The 19,433-nt window shown below is 40.9% G+C and overlaps 1 protein-coding gene across 2 annotated transcripts in view; it reads left to right on the forward strand.

Moving 5' to 3' along the window:
• The first annotated feature begins 10,801 nt into the window (after nucleotides 1-10,801).
• The window catches only part of LOC122813961 (nuclear factor 7, brain-like), a 102,308-nt gene continuing 93,676 nt past the window's right edge, over nucleotides 10,802-19,433 (forward strand). The window contains exons 1-2 of one of the 2 annotated variants that reach the window (XM_044086511.1): nucleotides 10,802-10,846; nucleotides 10,986-11,273. In XM_044086511.1, the coding sequence (XP_043942446.1) occupies nucleotides 11,079-11,273 (195 nt within the window). In that variant the 5' untranslated portion in view covers nucleotides 10,802-10,846; nucleotides 10,986-11,078. Of the gene's footprint in view, nucleotides 11,274-19,433 lie in introns of both variants that reach the window. The other variant, XM_044086510.1, reaches the window with a different exon arrangement.

The raw sequence follows: 19,433 nt of genomic DNA on the forward strand, positions 1-19,433 counted from the left end.
TAGATAGTTGACAGAATAATATGTTTTGCATTAGTATGACTTTTCTGAAGGATTTGGAGTCTTAAACGCAAATGTTTGTCATTATTTAATGACTTCAGTTCTCAGGTATTTGCCAGAATGGTACAGATTTTAAGAGGAACACACCAAACATATGAGGCAAAACTCTGCACATTCTGCGTAAATCTGTACAGTTGCGAGGTATGTTTCTGATACAGGATATCAATTTTCTGACACCAATACACACACTGTATGGCGGCATCACAGGCCAGATGCCATTACATTTATATTGCAGGACACACCCACACAGAAGGTTGTATTCCTCACAAAGGCCAACAGGTGCTTATCCACACTAATTATTCTATCATGTACCTTATGTGTACGCCGGTATTTGCGCTTTCCGTCAGTGGCAGAGCTCACGTACGAGTATGGGGGACTGGACATTGTATCGGTGACACTGCATGACACCCTGAGGGACACATTTCTTTTGAGTCTATTAACCTTCCACATTGACATTCACAGGGCATATGTTGTCATTCACATTCGTTGAAGTACATGCTTTTGACTTGTACATGTTTTGTCATTTGTCCTGATGTCTTTCTTCTCACCTCTCCAGCTAGTATCACTGGTTCTGTACATTTATTTTGGACAGGTTACCTTCATACCTCTCACCTGTACACATTATGGGTAAACACCCCGACGTTTGACCTATGCTCTTGTTACATTTGTCATAGTAATGTGCCTTTCTGGTAAATTACTGGCAAGGCATTACGGACCGTGCGGTTAGATAATAGTGACTGACATTTCTATTTCATGATTACTAACCCTCATAACATTCATATTCCTGACTACGCCATTATTCTATCAACGTTCTGACTTTGTCTGGGGTATATTTAATATAGTCCCTATTTGTATTCCATGTACTATGCCTTAGTCCAGCTGTCTTATTCTGATAGTTTGGCAGGTATGGTTACCATCTTGGTCGTACGCATGTCCATCCATGATAATCGCCTACATGACACTGATATAGGTCCCAACGTCTTCCCCCAATGGTTTACACAATATCCAGTAGATGGGTTGAACCTTTTTGGAGAATATAGGCGTGTGCTATACCCACATAGGCATATTGATCACTCCCATGGGGCGGACCTAAGAAATCTGTGCCAACTTACACCTAGGCCCATTTCTGCATACCCATGATTCCCATACCTGACACCCCTGCACAGTACCCATTAGACATGTTTAATATGAGTGATAATAAAATGTGAGGACACGTCTGAGCACTCCCCACTCTCTGGTTATCAGGTCGTACGGCATACATTCTATCGACCCATGTGTTATTACCCTTGCACCTGCTACTGTTGCATGTACAGCTATATCGTAGTTGCAGCTGTGACTTCATTGGCGTCAATGACGGTTCGCACTTCGTATGGGATCAATTTTTGGGGTCCTGCAAAGGACACCTATATTCATGTTTAAAGTGTAGAACTTGCAGGCCTGTCACACTGGTACTTTCCGGGCAATGGTTTGGAGAGCAGCGGTTTATTCACCTTTCGTGCATGTCTGTCTGTCTATCCATAATAGCTATACCGTGACCTATTTATGTACATGTGTTACATCTACAGGGACATATGTTTGTTGTGTATAGATATATACATGTACATATATACATATGTCTGTACATTCCTCATTTCATAACTTGCTTTGGCTTACGTCTGTGGATTATGTGTATACACAGATATATATATATATATCCATATCATACCTTTCAACTGTACAGATTTTCGCTGAATGTACAGCTGTTTGTCTCTTATCTTTGGTCTGTTTTTCATAACCTTGTGTCTATCTGGCAATTTAGTGGCATATCATTAAAGACTGACGTTGGAAAATAATGACAAGCATTTCAGGTTACGACTTCATACCCTTCAGAGAATCCATGCTAGTGAAACACCTGTTATTCTATCCACTTTCTATGTTTGTTAGGGCAATATCTGGAGATTGTCCCTATTTGTACCAGTTGTTTTCATGGCTTTGTCTGGTTTCATACTTTACGGGGTTAACAGGTATGAGCCATGTATATATAACGTGCAGAAAACAGCATTCATTTGCTATGCTGTGAGCGGATTACACACGCGCAGGCGCACTACCATATCCTTATTGCGGGTTACATATGTTTAATAGATATTTGTGCTTACGTGGCCTTTCATACTTCTGACCGTAACAGTTATATATCTGTATTCCGGTTTACGGACTGATGCGAAACACACTTTCACCTTTACATATTTAAATGTGTGTACAGCACGAACGCATTCATTACACTCTAAAGTTATATGTGCAGTGGTAGTAGGTCAACCGGGGCTGCATTCACGTTGGCCGGATGCCGGAACCACTATTCTATTGGTGTTCTGCCTCATTGATATGCATACCTATAGTACTTATCTACATCAACATATGCCTCACTGCTTCACTTACAACACAGACGTCCATTCTCCTGCTGGGAAAAATGCGGTACTACATATTACACATTCCCTATTGCCTACTGCTGTGGACCCCAGCTGCATTGTTCAATCACTCCAAGGATATGCAGAAAACCAAGGCATATAGTCCTGGCACAAACAGGTGTTTGATTGTCAGGGTGTTCATGTAGTGATCTGGGTTTAGGCTTGTCTGCCTGGTGAACGGAATTTCTCCCTATTATGAATTTTTACCTGTGTTTATAGACACAGGTATTTGGGCACCTGTCAGCAGCTTATTCTGTTGGCAATACATATTATGGGTGGGGTTGTTAGAGTCCATACTCCACTGTGAGGGGTGTTCCCATTCACATTTGACTGTTACCTGTATTCAGTCATACGGGGATTATTATCTTGGACATAAAGTGACTACAGGTATGCAGTTGTACATTACACAAATGTGAAGGGTTGTTACTGTAAATATGTACGGACCATACCTCTCAACCTCTTAGAGCAACAAATCTGCGCAAAACCTACATGATGGGGGGCTAATAGGGACACATTTTAACTATTGCTCTTACAAGCTTAGAACGTTGATGGAATACTAGTTTTGCATTAGCATGACTTTTCTGCAGGATGTGGAGTCTTAAACTCAATATAATTCTCATTATTTAGTGACGTCATTCCTCAGCTATTTACCAGACAGGTGCAGATCGTCGGAGGCACACAACGACAATATGCAGCAAAACTCTGGTCATTCTGCAAATATCTGGACAGTGGAGTGGTATGGTACGGACCTCTGTAATACGCTGTTGTGTTCTGGCACAGCAGTAGCTCGGCATTAAAGACTGAAGTCAGAACGTGCTGGCAGACAGTTGAGTTTCAGACTTCATACTCCGGACATTAATGCCATTGTGCAAACTGTTATTCTATCATATTTCTGTTTCTAAGAGCTATCTTTACTAATTGTCCCTGCTTTTGGACCTTTGTCTCACTTGTATTCATGGCTCTGTCCAGATATCTAGCTCACACAGGTTGACAGGTATGGTCGGTCATGCCTGCACACAGTAAGTATCCCTCACACTTGGTCAGGGTTATCCTGTTTATGTCAGTGTCTTCCTCACCCTTATGCCGTTTGCCACTATGCGAATGTGTGCAATATATTCTCCCGCTTATTCGTGTCGGGACACGTGCATCACGGGAAGGTGTTTTATCCTGGATAGTAGGTTATGCATGACCACTTAGGTCTGGACAGTGTCATGGACCTCTACTTCACGTTCTGACCTGTGTCCAGATATCTACAGGATTGGACATCATGTCATCATACCCATTCTACTATTTACACAAGTTAGTTATCCCATGAGGGATATCTCAAAAATTGGACAAGACCAAAACAAGACCGATATCGAAGATTCTTTTGGCTTTATGAAAATGTGCAGGGGGTTTTACATGCAGGGGATACATGGTTTGCAATCCTGAAACTGCCTAGGGTGACAATACCTACTACATATGCGTAGGGGTCACTATGCGCAGCTGTGTCTGCAATGAACCAGTAGGCCACGTACGGCTGGATTTGGTGGACGTTCTGGTATGGTGGCGGGTTGTGTGATGTGGAGGGTATGCTGGGTAGGCCATTATGCATCCGGGTGTGTTGCATTTGTTATGGCCAGTTCCACAAAATCTGTGGGTATGTGACAGTGACATATCTATACATTTGTATCGCACATTTCCATATTCATATGTTTGTGGGATTGTGTTCTACACTATGGCCTGTCTGCTTGTCTTGCAACTGTTTCTCCATGTGTTTGTGTTTCTTTCCACTTCACCCACTGCCCCCTCCTACACCTCCGGTTCACCTTTTCTGCATACGACACAGTATCGCCTTTGCGGATTTTAACATTACCCATCCACCCCTCACACTCAAATTCCTCACAACCCATAGATCACTACTTTGGTTGTTGGCCCATGACACGGCCAGAGTAACACACTGACCACCCTACATGTGTCAGGTACCTTTATGGTTGTGTGGACTACCCTGCCATGTTTGCTTTCCATGTGCTATACCTCATGCACATAGGTACATGCCCATACTTCACTTTCATTACTTGGTTGGTATACCCGGGTACTACCCGTTTGACTGTGTCACATACATGTTCGCCTTATACCGCTGCCTTCCGAATTTTGCAAACCTGTTGTAGTCATTGGTAGGATGGCACCTTTTCCTATGTCCATGCTATTCCTTACACATATCCGACTGTTGTGGACAATGCCTCCCCACAGTCGACGGTTGTGTTTCCACCTTTTCGATTGGCCACGGTGTGACATTTGCGGTGAACACAGCACATTTTACAAGCCGACACATACCCACGGTTAGTTCGGCAGATAGAATTTACAAATCTTGCCTATATCTAAGCTTAGTCTTGTAGCATTTCGGTGGCTTATTCTGTTTCTTCTGACATTTATGTAATATACGTACGGTGAAATACTGTGTCATGCAACTATTACATGACATCTGAGGAATAATTATGTCCTATAATCTCTGGACATTTGCCATGTTTACAAGTTTGTGTCAGGACACATCTGCCCACAGAGGGACTGTCACTCGCAAAGTGGGACAGGTGGTAATCTTAGTCGACGGTACGGATCATACTGTTCCTTTCGGCCTACATGTGTCCTTATTGTTGTAGCTGTTTCTATGCTCCTGATTCGTTTACATGTGTATTCTATTCCCTATCACATTTGTTATGTGGAATACGGACATACCTTTTGTATGTGACTATTACATCCCTTGTGGGTGACTGCATGTCTCCTCATGTATTTTGTTATGGACACATCTGCACAGCTATGTACCCTCCCTCACATTATGGGTCAGCTGGTGACCCTCTCCATTGGGCTGGACGTACCTCCTGGCGGCGCCCTAACATATGATACATTTTACTTCCACATGGTATAGCTATCAACACTACTTTGGACTACGGGCACACGTTTTTTCTGTCATTTGTTCAAGGGTCGGGGCCCGTTATTCCCTACCGTGCATTTGTGTTTGCTTCTTCATTTTCTGTTCGCAGGGACTATCTTGCATGCTTTGTATACCTTTCAGTCTCCACGGACTCTGATAGGTGCGATTACTATTGCAGACGGAATATAATATTCAGCAATTCAGGTTGCTCATCGAAAGCCGACATTGACCTTCCTCCCTCCGCAACTTCGTTACGCCCCATGCACTCGCGCACATTTCCTATGCACGTGGCTGTGGTGGCTGCGCGCCTTCATTAATATGCATATGGCGCTACTACTCCATATATATGCCGCACGGCTGGCGCAAGCCTTACGCCGGCCTTGCACCGAGCTTCATGAATCCGGGATTGCCTTTTAATAAAAGGAAAGATATACACAAATACGGATCTTACAAACAGTGTAGGTATATTTTATGGTATTTTACAATATCCTTCTGCTTGTCTAACACACTTTAAGAAGCCTTTATTGTGTGAATACTTTTTATATATTTTTTATTTATATTGTTTGCATACTCTTGTGAATGTTTTTATATTGGCAAATGATCAGAAATTTGAATTATAGGATTTGTGAGCATACAAATTATGTAAAAAACAGAGACACAAGCATTATATTATATAAACATTTCTTTTTATATTTTCTGTATTAGATAATGTTGAAGGAAATAAGGTGAGATTTTAACATATTTTTGGAGTTTTATTAGTACCGTTGATTAGTTTTAATATAGTTAACCCAGTGATTTTATTGTACATCTTGTTTTGAAGGCATCTCTCAGACTTTTATACAGACAAAGGTGCTAAAGTTTAAATAAATCATTTACTAATATACTCTGAAACTTTATTATTTTTTTTTGCATCGATTCACTTACTTCCTGACCTAGCTGTGAGTTTTCTTTTATGCAAAGATCTGAAATAGTTAAAGTTATTTTCTTTCTGTAAATAGAATTTTCCTTTGGAGAAACAGTCAGTGACAAAAGCATTTGTCAAATAACTCTGCTCACAAGCCTTTCCAGAAAATGCTGTAGCTGGGAATCACAAAAAAATATCACTTCTGGGCAATGCCACATTGTTCAACAGCATGATGGTGATGTTCTGTGATTCAGAGACATGATAAGGCCACCGCGAGCATCATCTCATTAAAGGAGAATCGTGCCAACAGACTCAAAAGCATGTTTATTTCATCATGGTTTGGTGTTTCCTACATTTTAACACTACTCTGGAACTAGTTACAGATTTTTAAATATTTTTATACATAATTTCTGAGTCTGACTACATGACATCTAGCATCTTGAAGCAATTCTGATTGTTTAGTCTGCATCTAGGTATCCCAAAATGCAGTGGTCATCTATAAAAAGTTACACCACACAGGCATCTTTCTTCCTAAAGCTCCTGTCACTGCATTGATTTTACATGCATACACTGCTGTCTTTCAGTCAGTTAGTTTTAAGTGCTCTGTGCTCACAGACTCAACAAACATATTTATTTCATCATGGTTTGGTGTTTCTTACATTTTAACACCACTCTGGGACTATTTAAAGGTTATTAAATATTTTTTATATGTAATTTCTGAGTCTGGCTACATGGGGTCTGGCATCTTGAAGTAATTCTGATTGTTTAGTCTGCCTCTAGGTATCCCACATTGCAGTGCTTGTCTGTAAAAAATTACATCACACAGGCTTCTTTCTTCCTATAGCTCCTGTCACTGCGTGAATGGGCGTACCTTCGTTGAAGGTTGTGCGTCAGGGCTGGCAACTCGGTACGTAGAAATCTATTGCCAATAATTAGCGGACCAGAGTTCCGCTGTGGCGACCCCTAACCAGGAAAAGCCGAAAGATACAACAACAACAACAGTGCTGTTTTTCAGTCAGTTAGTTTTAAGTAACATTTCATGCCATTCAATGACTACTTAAAACACAAACAGTACAAATGCCACAGAACAGACTTTCAAAGGGCTTTTTACTGATGCTTCTTTTTTAGAATGGCTAAACTGCATTTATTTGTGAAGCCTGAATTGTACTACTTTGACTCATTTCCCATCTGTCTTCACACCTAACTTCCCTAGCTGTCAAAGTGCTATGGGTAATTTGAGCTGTTACCTGCTGTGATAGACAGCTCACAGCAGGAAACTTGACTCATGTACTGTTTTCCTTGTTCTAGAGTTTACTATCTGAATGGAGAGGAGAAGGACCAGGGAAGCTGTGACATCACAGCATAGGTGGGTTCTTAGGACAGTCACGGTGATGTCAGTATGGGGAGGCAACTGGCCAGAAAACTACCTGTATTCAGTGGCCTTGTTGTCATTAATGAATTGGAGACTGCAGCAAGGGTGGGATAAAAGTTTTTTGAAAGTGAAGCCACGACAGTACAGTAAGGTACTGTTCTAGTGGAGAGAAATAGTCAATTTATAATATTTTAAATGCTGTTTGTTTGTGTCTTTCAGCTTTTCCCAGTTAGGGGTCACCACAGCGGAACTCCGGTCCGCTAGTGATTGGTAGTGGATTTTTACGTACTGGGTTACCAGCCATGACGCACAACCTTCAACGAAGGCACGCCCCATTCACGTATGCCTCCACACAGAAGACGCTCTAGCTGAGAATCGAATGGGACAACATCTTGTTGTGAGGTGACAACGCTACCGCAGCACCACCACCGCAGTTCCCTGTGCCCAACTATGCCCAGAGTATAAAGTAGTTATCACAGTTATCACTACCACCAGACATGAAAAAGTCAGCTACTTTATGGCTCTTAGAAGGGTACCCAATTATACTGAGGGAAATTAATATTAATACAAATGGTGGTTTCACCAACCGCAAGGCTTTTGAGAGTGGCCAGAGTTATCACCAAATAAATACATGCACATACTCTAAAAGCTTAAATATTTTTCAAGTACCAGCCATAATGAAATGTTTAAATATATTTAATAGTAAATAATAACATGAAAATACTAAATATCTATTTGCAGTAAGAATTTCAGACACAGACAATATTAAAATAACACAGATGAATAGATTCACACAGATACAGAAGAATAGTACTTAACTAATGTCATTATATTTTCCTGACTAGTCTAAAGAATACTATTCCCTAGTTAAATTACTTACTACAGCAATGCAAGATGAAGCAGGTGAGAGCTCCTTCTATGTCAGGTAACAAAAACAGACTGCCCAGTCTGACTGACAGACTTTTTAAAACAAAAAAAAAATATTGACCAATGAGTATGACGAGTGTGGCATAAGTAATATTGTAGAAAAAGATATGTTGCATTTACGGCATGAGAGACTAGCTAGCATTTGTGAAGTTCTCAGGCTGATTACTCATACCTTCTGTGAGATTTTTATGTGACCTCCCCAATGGCATCAATCTTGACTGAGTGCTGAATTTTTGTTTTTTAAAGCAATGTGAATTTAGCCTGCACTTTTCAGCTACCAATGCAACAAATGTCGCAAGAGCAAAATCAAGTAGTTGCAAACTGTCAGCTAAAATGTTTCCCATGCAAGCAAAACTCTATTTTCTAAAAAAAGTAATTGTTCTGTTTTCTCTTTCATGCTTGGAACCTGAAACTCTTTCAGCTGGGCAGTTTGCAACAATTTCTTTAAGTTTTTTCTCAAGAGGGTAACATTTTCACACTGCTCATGTAAATTTGAATTATCAGAATCAACTGTACCTCTCAATTGGCCCTGATTTTGCAGAACACACCTGACTACAGTTGTATAAGTGTTGGGTCTGCCCTCACAATATGTGCAATTTCCTAGAAAATCATGGAATATTACATTCAATAATGCCATACATTAGAGCATCGCTTTTCTCATTTACAGAATACATATTGATACAAGGCCAGCTGTTCTACTAATGTTTCAAGACAATTAAACCAATATTTAAACATAGCTTTGAAATGAAGAAAGGAACAATGATTTGATACAGACAAAATTTTCTATAAATGCTTTTTCTTTAATATTGTTGCAAAACAGTGACAGTAATAACTACTACCTTGAGTTTACCGCAAGCAAAGTAAGTCAATTGGATTGGAAGCCACTATGATCAGAATTAAGCAAGGAAGTATCTATTTCCCTACAGAACTAAAACAGCCATGGGAAAGGTCAAAAAGGATCGTACTTAAAGAACTGAAGGTGGGGAAGGGGTGGGCATGATGACATCACACTGTGGGTGGTATTATGTGGCCAGAGTAAGAGAGTGGGGTGCTCTAGAAACAAAAACTGTGAATTTGCAGAAAAATGAAGCCAAAAAGTGCAGATTCAGTAACATGGATCTGCTTTATACCACTTAAAGTATGCACTGGTTCTGGAAAAAATAGTGTTCTGTAAAAGCAATCAGTGAACACTATGGAGGGAGCACAGTGAGAAGTACACATGGTGTGCAACTAAGTATTTTATTGACTGAATTTGAATGCATTCAGAGTATTTATTTAAGTTGTTTTTATACTCTTTTATGACCTGAAGAAGCTGACAGTCAGTGAAAACACTGTATTCTCATGACATCAGCTTGTTTTGTGGGAGTTATTAAATTAAATGATTTTACCTCTGCTGAGACATGCTTTTTTTTGGTGTGTTTATAGTGTTCTATAATTTGCATCTTTGACGCTCTCCCTTTAAATAAATGAATGTAGCTGATGCAGTTTTCTCTCACTGAAGCTGCACTTTTGCTTAGTGTGAAGCCTACAGTTAATAATTAAACTGCTTTGTTACGGAATCGCTTTTGTCTACTTTATTATGTATTTTTATTATTATGCTTAACACATTAAGTCTTTCTCAGTCAAGACTGGTTATAGGAAAACAATCCTTTTGCCCAGCTCACGTATCCATGAAATGATTGAAGCATGCGTAATGTATAGTGTTTTTGTTTTAATGTTAAACTATTTCACTTATTTTTGTTTTTCTACTATTTTTATTCTAGTGTTTGCTTATTTGGTATTACTAAATTCAAAGAACTGTCTGTAATAAAAAAATGAAAAAAATAGGAGATAAAAGTTGCCTGTACTACCAACCCACCTGTAATGTAATCAGTGTGCAAATAAATAAAAATAGATGAAAGAGGAGGACATTCATTACTAGTACAGAAGAGATGAGATAATAATTAAAAGTTTAGCTTGAGAAGTTTACTTTTTTTCATATATTCAAAATCCCTTAATATATCCAAACAAATTAACATCTGAGTCAGAATTTGCTGAGGATTTGTTAATCTGAACACCAAAATAAAAAAACTGCATTAAAGGGACTAATGTTCACTTTCAGATATAAAATAAGATTTCTGAATCCTTAACGGAACATTGCCCCTTTAAATGTAGGTTGTCATTTTCAGACATGTTCTACTTCCTGTGCTCTTAAAATGAAACTAGGAAAACAAAGCCCATTTTTATTTCTGAATGTAGGTTGTAAGTTTAATGTTGCAGTTTATTTATTCATTTTTCTTGCATCTGTTTTGATTCTGTGCTGTGGACACCAGTTCTATAGGGCCTACACTGACAGAGTTTGAAATAATGCAACAATTATCTTAATTTATACAGAATCTTCCCAGCAAAAAGACCTGCGCAATTTGAGTGCTGACACATGCACTTTAAAGATCTCAGGGACTGAAGTTGGAGCACATAAGACAGGAAATGGACTTCAGACCGAAAGAAGAGATGCAGAATCAGTGTGTTGTAAATATGAGAACAGAGCAGTGCTGTGGGGAGCACAGAAAGAGATTGGAGCTGTTTTGCCAGGAGGATGAGGCCTTTATTTGTGTCCTTTGTGTTCCCAGACATTCCAGCCACAGTTTTCTGTTCCTGCATGAGGCACTCAGTGTGTATAAGGTAAGGGACACTTCATAATGTAACAGGTTCACTGATTGGGACATGGGCTGGAATCGTAAGCTTTCTTCCTGTTTTTTTCAGGCTGAGAAGTTTATGTATTTTTAATGAGTAGTGAATGCTTACATAAAGTTCTGTATTTTCAGACATAGTCTTGGAGTTCAGAGAGTGGGTTATTAACTTCTGCAGATTGTGTTTTCAAGTGATGAAGAAAAATTCTTGTGTGAGTACAGTAGCTGTTCACAGTGCAGATGTTTGCTGTTAGGTTAGTTTAAGTGTAACATTGGTGAGGTAGTGAGAAAAGATTTGAGGGTCTTATTGGTGCAGAAGTTTCAGTGGGCCCTTTTTTGTCACTATTTGATATCAGGACCCCCTAGAGTGAGTCCTGTAATATAGAGACTGAATGGCCAAAAGATCAGACTTCTGTATACGAAGTCCAAGATGCCATTTCTCAGAGTATTCCTTTTTCTCCAAGATCTGGCAGTCTTGGAGTTGGTATATGCATGTCTGGAGGTGTAGGGAGCTTGCCTCTCACATGGGGAATGCAAGAGGGTCTTGCCCCCTTGAAAAAGAAGTTTAAAAGAGAAGAGCAAATTTTGAGATTCGCTCCTCTCCTGTGTTTTCAGTCTTTTTTTTTTTGGCTTGTTCACTCGGCATTTTGAGAGGGTGACATTTCAGTAGGGGGCCCATTTTGATTCAAGACAACATGGATTCCCAACAGCAGTATCATGCCAGGCAAATATAATAAGTTATTCTACTGAATAATCATGACTTTAGAATAGAAGGAGCTGTGCCGTAATTTGACATGCTGGGGTGGGAAGAAGAGAGGCAGACACTCCAGGCACAGGGTGTTTTGGGGTAACAGTAGCGTATTGACATTCATTTCCATGCTGGCATTTCTGAGATACCCATGGTAGTAATTGTATAAAGGCAACACACTTTGTATTCAGTGTACATAGTTATGCTAGTTGTAGGTATAGTTGTTTGTGTTGTTTTGTTGAAATTTGCTAAATTTAATGCAAATGAAATGTATAGATAACTCTTTAGAAAAATTGAAAAAGACAGTAACTACTCTACACCTGCTTCCTTTTCTGAAAGATGCACTCGGCATGTTTCAGTCAAGGCATGTGATTAAATGGTTTCTATGTTACATATCATTACAGATCCTGTATGTTATCCACATGACATTTTCTATACTCACCGATCAGATGCACAGATGTAGACAAGTCTGTAATAGGTTTTGCATGTGGTGATAATATTTTGTTTCACCCACCTGGAACCAACTCCCTACTGTCCTGTACCACCCACCAGACAGCAGCACATTTTGACCTAAACTCCTTTCTCAACTGAAAGAACCAGCTTCATGCAGGTGCTTTGGGTATGACTTGAAAGTTTCATCCGTTTATTTTGCAAAATGTATAAAACTACTCGGGCTTAAAGCTGCTGACTGGCAACTTTATATCCTTCTGCCATAAATAAAGTTTGGTTCTACAAGATATACCTTTGTAAACTTGCCTTCAGTTTGTCACCTTCTGTTGGGTCTTCAGCTGAATTATCTATAAGACTTTTATAAATATATTGTATTATAATATAATTCTACAAGAAAGGAGAATCACTCAACATCACTGGGACAGATGTCTTTGTGTAAGGAAGTAAAACACAAGTCTTTATGTTCTGCTTTGCTTGTCCAAACTTGGCGTATTTAAGTTTTTCCCATGACTGTTTTCTACAAATTACTAGAAGAGCTATTGGAGATCAGTACAGCCAGCCAGAATTGTAGACACCACACTTCTTCTATATGAGATCCAGGGCAGATGATTTATTGGCTGCTGAACTGATAACTACATGATTTTTTTAGCAGAATTGCATACTTTTCTGTGTGCAGTTTGTTGATTGGAAGAAATGCACAAAGTGTTGTCCGGGTTAACCCTAAAATACTACACATTTCAACAGCCCTAAGAATGTGTCCAATAAGGGGTAGTACATTGAGGCAGAAGAGCTGTCATCTCTTGGCAGGGTGGACATCATTTTAACCTGTGTCCTGCACATAAAGGTCTGAGCACACTGATGGGCTATCTGCGGAAAGTGTGTGCAGCATAGCAGGCCCTGCACTCTGCCTATACAAGGGACTTTGAGCCCTTGGAAAATCCATATGGCAAAAGCACATCTTGAGTGTACATAGTACCACGAATGAGTGACTTATAATAGTAACACCTCATGGTTATGGAGAATGGCAACTTTGCTGCCTTTGTTTCAGAAATGATGTTAGCAGTATGGAACAGGACAGAGAAAGAAAAAGATGCATAGCTCAGGGGCAGATGGTTTACTCTTACCAGTCATAAGAGCTGTCAGTGCTGAGGAAATGGGGAAACAGTAGGGAAAAGGTTTTACAGCACAGCAGCCTGTGTACCCACTGATCTACAGTGCCATGTAGTGCAGACATTTACGTGTTTGGATCTCAGTGAGTTTGTGCGTGTGTTTCTTTGTACTTCACTGCTTTATTTTACTCCAGGGACTCTGCTCACACCACTTCTTGCAGAGGCAGGATGAATGGTATCCATCTTCAAGGACTGAGCTGCACAACATTCCATGCAGAACCAGCCGGGGTGGAACGCACATTTCAGCAAATCTCCATGTACATCTGTTTACAGCTCAGAAATGTACATCTGTTTACAGCTCAGAAAACATGCAGAACCAGCCAGTGGAACGTATTACTATTTCAGCAAATCTCCATGTAATTTCATGATAGATAGCTGTTCATCTGTCTGGATTGTTTAGACAACAGAAACTAAAGTCCACATTTTCACATTAGTACAAGAGCATCTTTGCACAAGCAGTAACATCAGCAAGTTATGGGGTGTTTTAATATTTCGGTTGTGAGCTGGTTGCAGTAGACGTGTGCACATACACTGTGTCTGGCAATGCCATACAGAAGTGCATGTCTGTATTCCTATGTAAAGGTGACCTTCTACATATGCTGGGAATGCCTTATGCCTTTAGAGATAGCATTACTGGCTTAGGAACAGGTACTGCTTGGGCAGATAGCAACATCTTGTATAACTGGTACACCTCAGTAGCTGCACTGTAAGGCAATTTCAGCTGTTGTACTTAGTACTTGGCTCATTATGATATATCTTTTTATTTCACCAGCAGGCATAATGTCCACCAACATAGTGTTCATGTAACTCTGTTCTTCCATTGTCTGAGTCATATCTGGGATTTTTCTCTACTTTTCTCTGTACACTGGTACCATGTCTGGGATGTTCCCCTCCTTTCCCTCTGTACACTGGTACCATGTCTGGGATTTGTCTCTAGTTTCCCCTGTACACTGGTACCATGTCTGGTATTTGTTTCTAGTTTTCCCTGTACACTGGTACCATGTCTGGGATTTTTGTCTCCATTTGCCCTGTACACTGGTACCATGTCTGGGATTTGTTTCTAGTTTCCCCTGTACACTGGTACCATGTCTGGGATTTGTTTCTAGTTTCCCCCTGTGCACTGGTACCATGTCTGGGATTTGTTTCTAGTTTCCCCTGTACACTGGTACCATGTCTGGGATTTGTTTCTAGTTTCCCCTGTACACTGGTACCATGTCTGGGATTTGTTTCTAGTTTCCCCTGTACACTGGTACCATGTCTGGGATTTGTTTCTAGTTTCCCCTGTACACTGGTACCATGTCTGGGATTTGTTTCTAGTTTCCCTTGTACACTGGTACCATGTCTGGGATTTGTTTCTCGTTTCCCTGTACACTGGTTCCATGTCTGGGATTTGTTTCTAGTTTCCCCGTGCGCTGGTACCATGTCTGATTTGTTTCTAGTTTCCCTGTACACTGGTACCATGTCTGGGATTTGTTTCTAGTTTCCCCTGTACACTGGTACCATGTCTGGTATTTTTCTCTCCTTTCCCCTGTACACTGGTACCATGTCTGGGATTTGTTTCTAGTTTCACTTGTACACTGGTACCATGTCTGGGATTTGTTTCTAGTTTCACCCTGTGGGCTGATACCATGTCTGGGATTTGCTTCTAGTTTCCCCCTTTGCGCTGGTACCATGTCTGGGATTTGTTTCTAGTTTCCCCTGTACACTGGTACCATGTCTGGGATTTGTTTCTAGTATCCCCCTGTACACTGGTACCATGTCTGGGTTTGTTTCTAGTTTACCCCTGTGCACTGGTAGCATGTCTGGGATTTGTTTCTAGTTTCCCCTGAACACTGGTACCATGTCTGGGATTTGTTTCTAGTATCCTCTGTACACTGGTACCATGTCTGGGATTTGTTTCTAGTATCCCCTGTACACTGGTACCATGTCTGGGATTTGTTTCTAGTTTCCCCTGTGTACTGGTACCATGTCTGGGATTTGTTTCTAGTTTCCCCTCTACACTGGTACCATGTCTGGGATTTGTTTCTCGTTCCCCCCTGTACACTGGTACCATGTTTGGGATTTGTTTCTAGTATCCCCTGTACACTGGTACCATGTCTGGTGTTTTTCGCTCCTTTCCCCTGTACACTGGTACCATGTCTGGGATTTGTTTCTAGTATCCCCCTGTACACTGGTACCATGTCTGGGATTTGTTTCTAGTTTCCCCTGTACACTGGTACCATGTCTGGGATTTGTTTCTAGTTTCCCCTGTACACTGGTACCATGTCTGGGATTTGTTTCTAGTATCCCCTGTACACTGGTACCATGTCTGGGATTTGTTTCTAGTTTCCCCTGTGTACTGGTACCATGTCTGGGATTTGTTTCTAGTTTCCCTGTACACTGGTACCATGTCTGGGATTTGTTTCTAGTTTCCCCTGTACACTGGTACCATGTCTGGGATTTGTTTCTAGTTTCCCCTGTACACTGGTACCATGTCTGGGATTTGTTTCTAGTTTCCCCTGTACACTGGTACCATGTCTGGGATTTGTTTCTAGTATCCCCTGTACACTGGTACCATGTCTGGGATTTGTTTCTAGTTTCCCGTGTACACTGGTTTCATGTCGGATTTGTTTCTAGTGTCCCCTGTACACGGGTACCATGTCTGGGATTTGTTCTAGTTTCCCCTGTACACTGGTACCTTGTCTGGGATTTGTTTCTAGTCTCCCCTGTACACTGGTACCATGTCTGGGATTTGTTTCTAGTTTCCCTGTACATTGGTACCATGTCTGGGATTTGTTTCTAGTTTCACTGGTACCATGTCTGGGTTTGTTTCTAGTTTCCGCTATACACTCGTACCATGTCTGGGATTTGTTTCTAGTTTCCCCTGTACACTGGTACCATGTCTGGGATTTGTTTCTAGTTTCCCCTGTACACTGGTACCATGTTTCAGTCAAGGCATGTGATTTAAATGGTTTCTATGTTACATATCATTACAGATCCTGTATGTTATCCACATGACAATTTCTATACTCACCGATCAGATCCACAGATGTAGACAAGTCTGTAATAAGTCTTGCATGTGGTGATAATATTTTGTTTCGCCCACCTGGAACCAACTCCCTACTGTCCTGTACCACCCACCAGACAGCAGCACCTTTAGACCTAAACTCCTTTTTCACCTGAAGGAACAATTTTCATGCAGGCACTTTGGATAGGACTGGGAAGTTTCATCCATTTATTTTGCAAAATTATATAAAACTACTCGGGGGCTTAAAGCTGCTGACTGGCAACTTTATATCCTTCTGCCATAAATAAAGTTTGGTTCTACAAGATATACCTTTGTAAACTTGCCTTCAGTTTGTCACCATAGCCTCTGTTGGGTCTTCAGCTGAATTATGTGTAAGACTTTTATAAATATTAAGTATTATAATATAATTCTAGAAGAAAGGAGAATCAGTCAACATCACTGGGACAAATGTCTTTGTGTAAGGAAGTAAAACACAAGTCTTTATGTTCTGCTTTGCTTGTCCAAACTTGGCGTATTTAAGTTTTTCCCATGACTGTTTTCTACAAATTACTAGAAGAGCTATTGGAGATCAGTACAGCCAGCCAGAATCCTAGACACACACTTCCTTTATATGAGATTCAGCGCAGATGATTTATTGGCTGCTGCACCGATGGCTACATGATTTTTAGCAGAATTGCATACTTTTCTGTGTGCAGTTTGTTGATTGGAAGAAATGCGCAAAGTGTTGTGTATGTTAAGTCTAAAATGCTGCACATTTTAACAGCCCTAAGAATGTGTCCAATATGGGGTAGTACATTGAGGCAGAAGAGCTGTCATCTCTTGGCAGGGTGGACATCATGGTAACCTGTGTCCTGCACATAAAGGTCTGAGCACACTGATGGGATATCTGCAGAAAGTGTGTCCAGCATAGCAGCCCCTGCACTCTGCCTGTACAAGGGACTTTGAGCCCTTGGAAAATCCATATGGCAAAAGCACACCCTGAGTGTACATAGTACCATGAATGAGTGACTTATCATAGTAAGACCCCATGGTTATGGTGCACGGCAACCTTTGTTGCCTTTGTTTCAGTAATGATGATGACGGTATGGAACAGGACAGAGAAAGAAAAACATGCATAGCTCAGGGGCAGATGGTTTACTCTTGCCATTCATTACTGCTATCAGTGCTGAGGAAATGGGAAAACAGTAGGTAAAGGTTGTACAGCACAGCAGCCTGTGTACCCACTGATCTACAGTGCCATGTAGTGCAGACATTTATGTGTTTGGATCTCAGTGAGTTGGTGCATGTGTTTGTCTTTGTACTTCACTGCTTTATTTTACTCCAGGGACTCTGCTCACGCCACTTCTTGCAGAGGCAGGATGACTAGTACCCAGCTTCAAGGACTGAGCTGCACAACATTCCATGCATAACCAGCCGGGGTGGAACGCACATTTCAGCAAATCTCCATGTACATCTATTTACAGCTTAGAATTTCATGATAGACAGCTGTTCATCTGTCTGGATTGTTTAGACAACAGAAACTAAAGTCCACATTTTCACATTGGTGCAAGAGCATCTGTGCACAAGCAGTAACATCAGCAAGTTATGCGGTGTTTTAATATTTCGGTTGTGAGCTGGTTGCAGCAGACATGTGCACATACACTGTGTCAGGCAATGCCATACAGAAGTGTATGTTTTTGTCTGTATTCCTGTGTAAAGGTGACCTTCTACATATGCTGGGAATGCTTTATGCCTTTAGAGATAGCATTACTGGCTTAGGAACAGGTACTGCTTGGGCAGAGTAGTGACATCTTGTATAACTGGTACATCTCAGTAGCTGCGCTTTAAGGCACTTTCAGCTGTTGTGCTTAGTACTTGGCTCATTATGATATATTTTGTATTTCCCAAGCAGGCATAGTGTCCACTAACATAGTGTTCATGTAACTCTGTTCCATTGTCAGAGTCATGTTTAGGATGTTTCTCTACTTTTCTCTGTACACTTGCACCATGTCTGGGATTTTCCCCTCCTTTCCCTCTGTACACTGGTACCATATATGGGATTTGTTTCTAGTTTCCCCTGTACACTGATACCATCTCTGTGATTTTTCTTTCCTCTCCCTGTACACTGGTACCATGTCTGGGATTTTCTCTCCTTTCCCCTGTACACTGGTACCATGTCTGGATTTGTTTCTAGTTTCCCCTGTACACTGGTACCATGTCTGGGATTTGTTTCTAGTTTCCCCTGTGCACTGGTACCATGTCTGGGATTTGTTTCTAGTTTCCCCCTTTGCGCTGGTACCATGTCTGGGATTTGTTTCTAGTTTCTCCCTGTTGGCTGGTACCATGTCTGGGATTTGTTTCTAGTTTCCCCTGTACATTGGTACCATGTCTGGGATTTGTTTCTAGTTTCCCCCTTACACTGGTACCATGTCTGGGATTTGTTACCAGTTTCCCCTGTGCACTGGTACCATGTCTGGTATTTTTCTCTACTTTCCCCTGTACACTGGTACCATGTCTGCGATTTGTTTCTAGTATCCCGCTGTACACTGGTACCATGTCTGGGATTTTCTCTCCTTTCCCCTGTACATGGTACCATCTCTGTTTTCCCCCTCATTTCCCTGTACACTGGCGACATGTGTGTTTTCCCCTCCTTTCCCCTGTACACTGGTACCGTGTGTGTGTTTTTCCCCCTCCTTTCCCCTGTACATTGGTACCATGTCTGTTTTTCCCCTCCTTTCTTCTGTACACTGGTACCGTGTTTGTTATTCCTGTTCACCAAGACACTCCTAGTGAGCTGCT

Source organism: Protopterus annectens, chromosome 10.part0 (genome assembly GCF_019279795.1).
Source record: "Protopterus annectens isolate FY-2018-M chromosome 10.part0, PAN1.0, whole genome shotgun sequence".
Taxonomy (NCBI): domain Eukaryota; kingdom Metazoa; phylum Chordata; order Ceratodontiformes; family Protopteridae; genus Protopterus; species Protopterus annectens.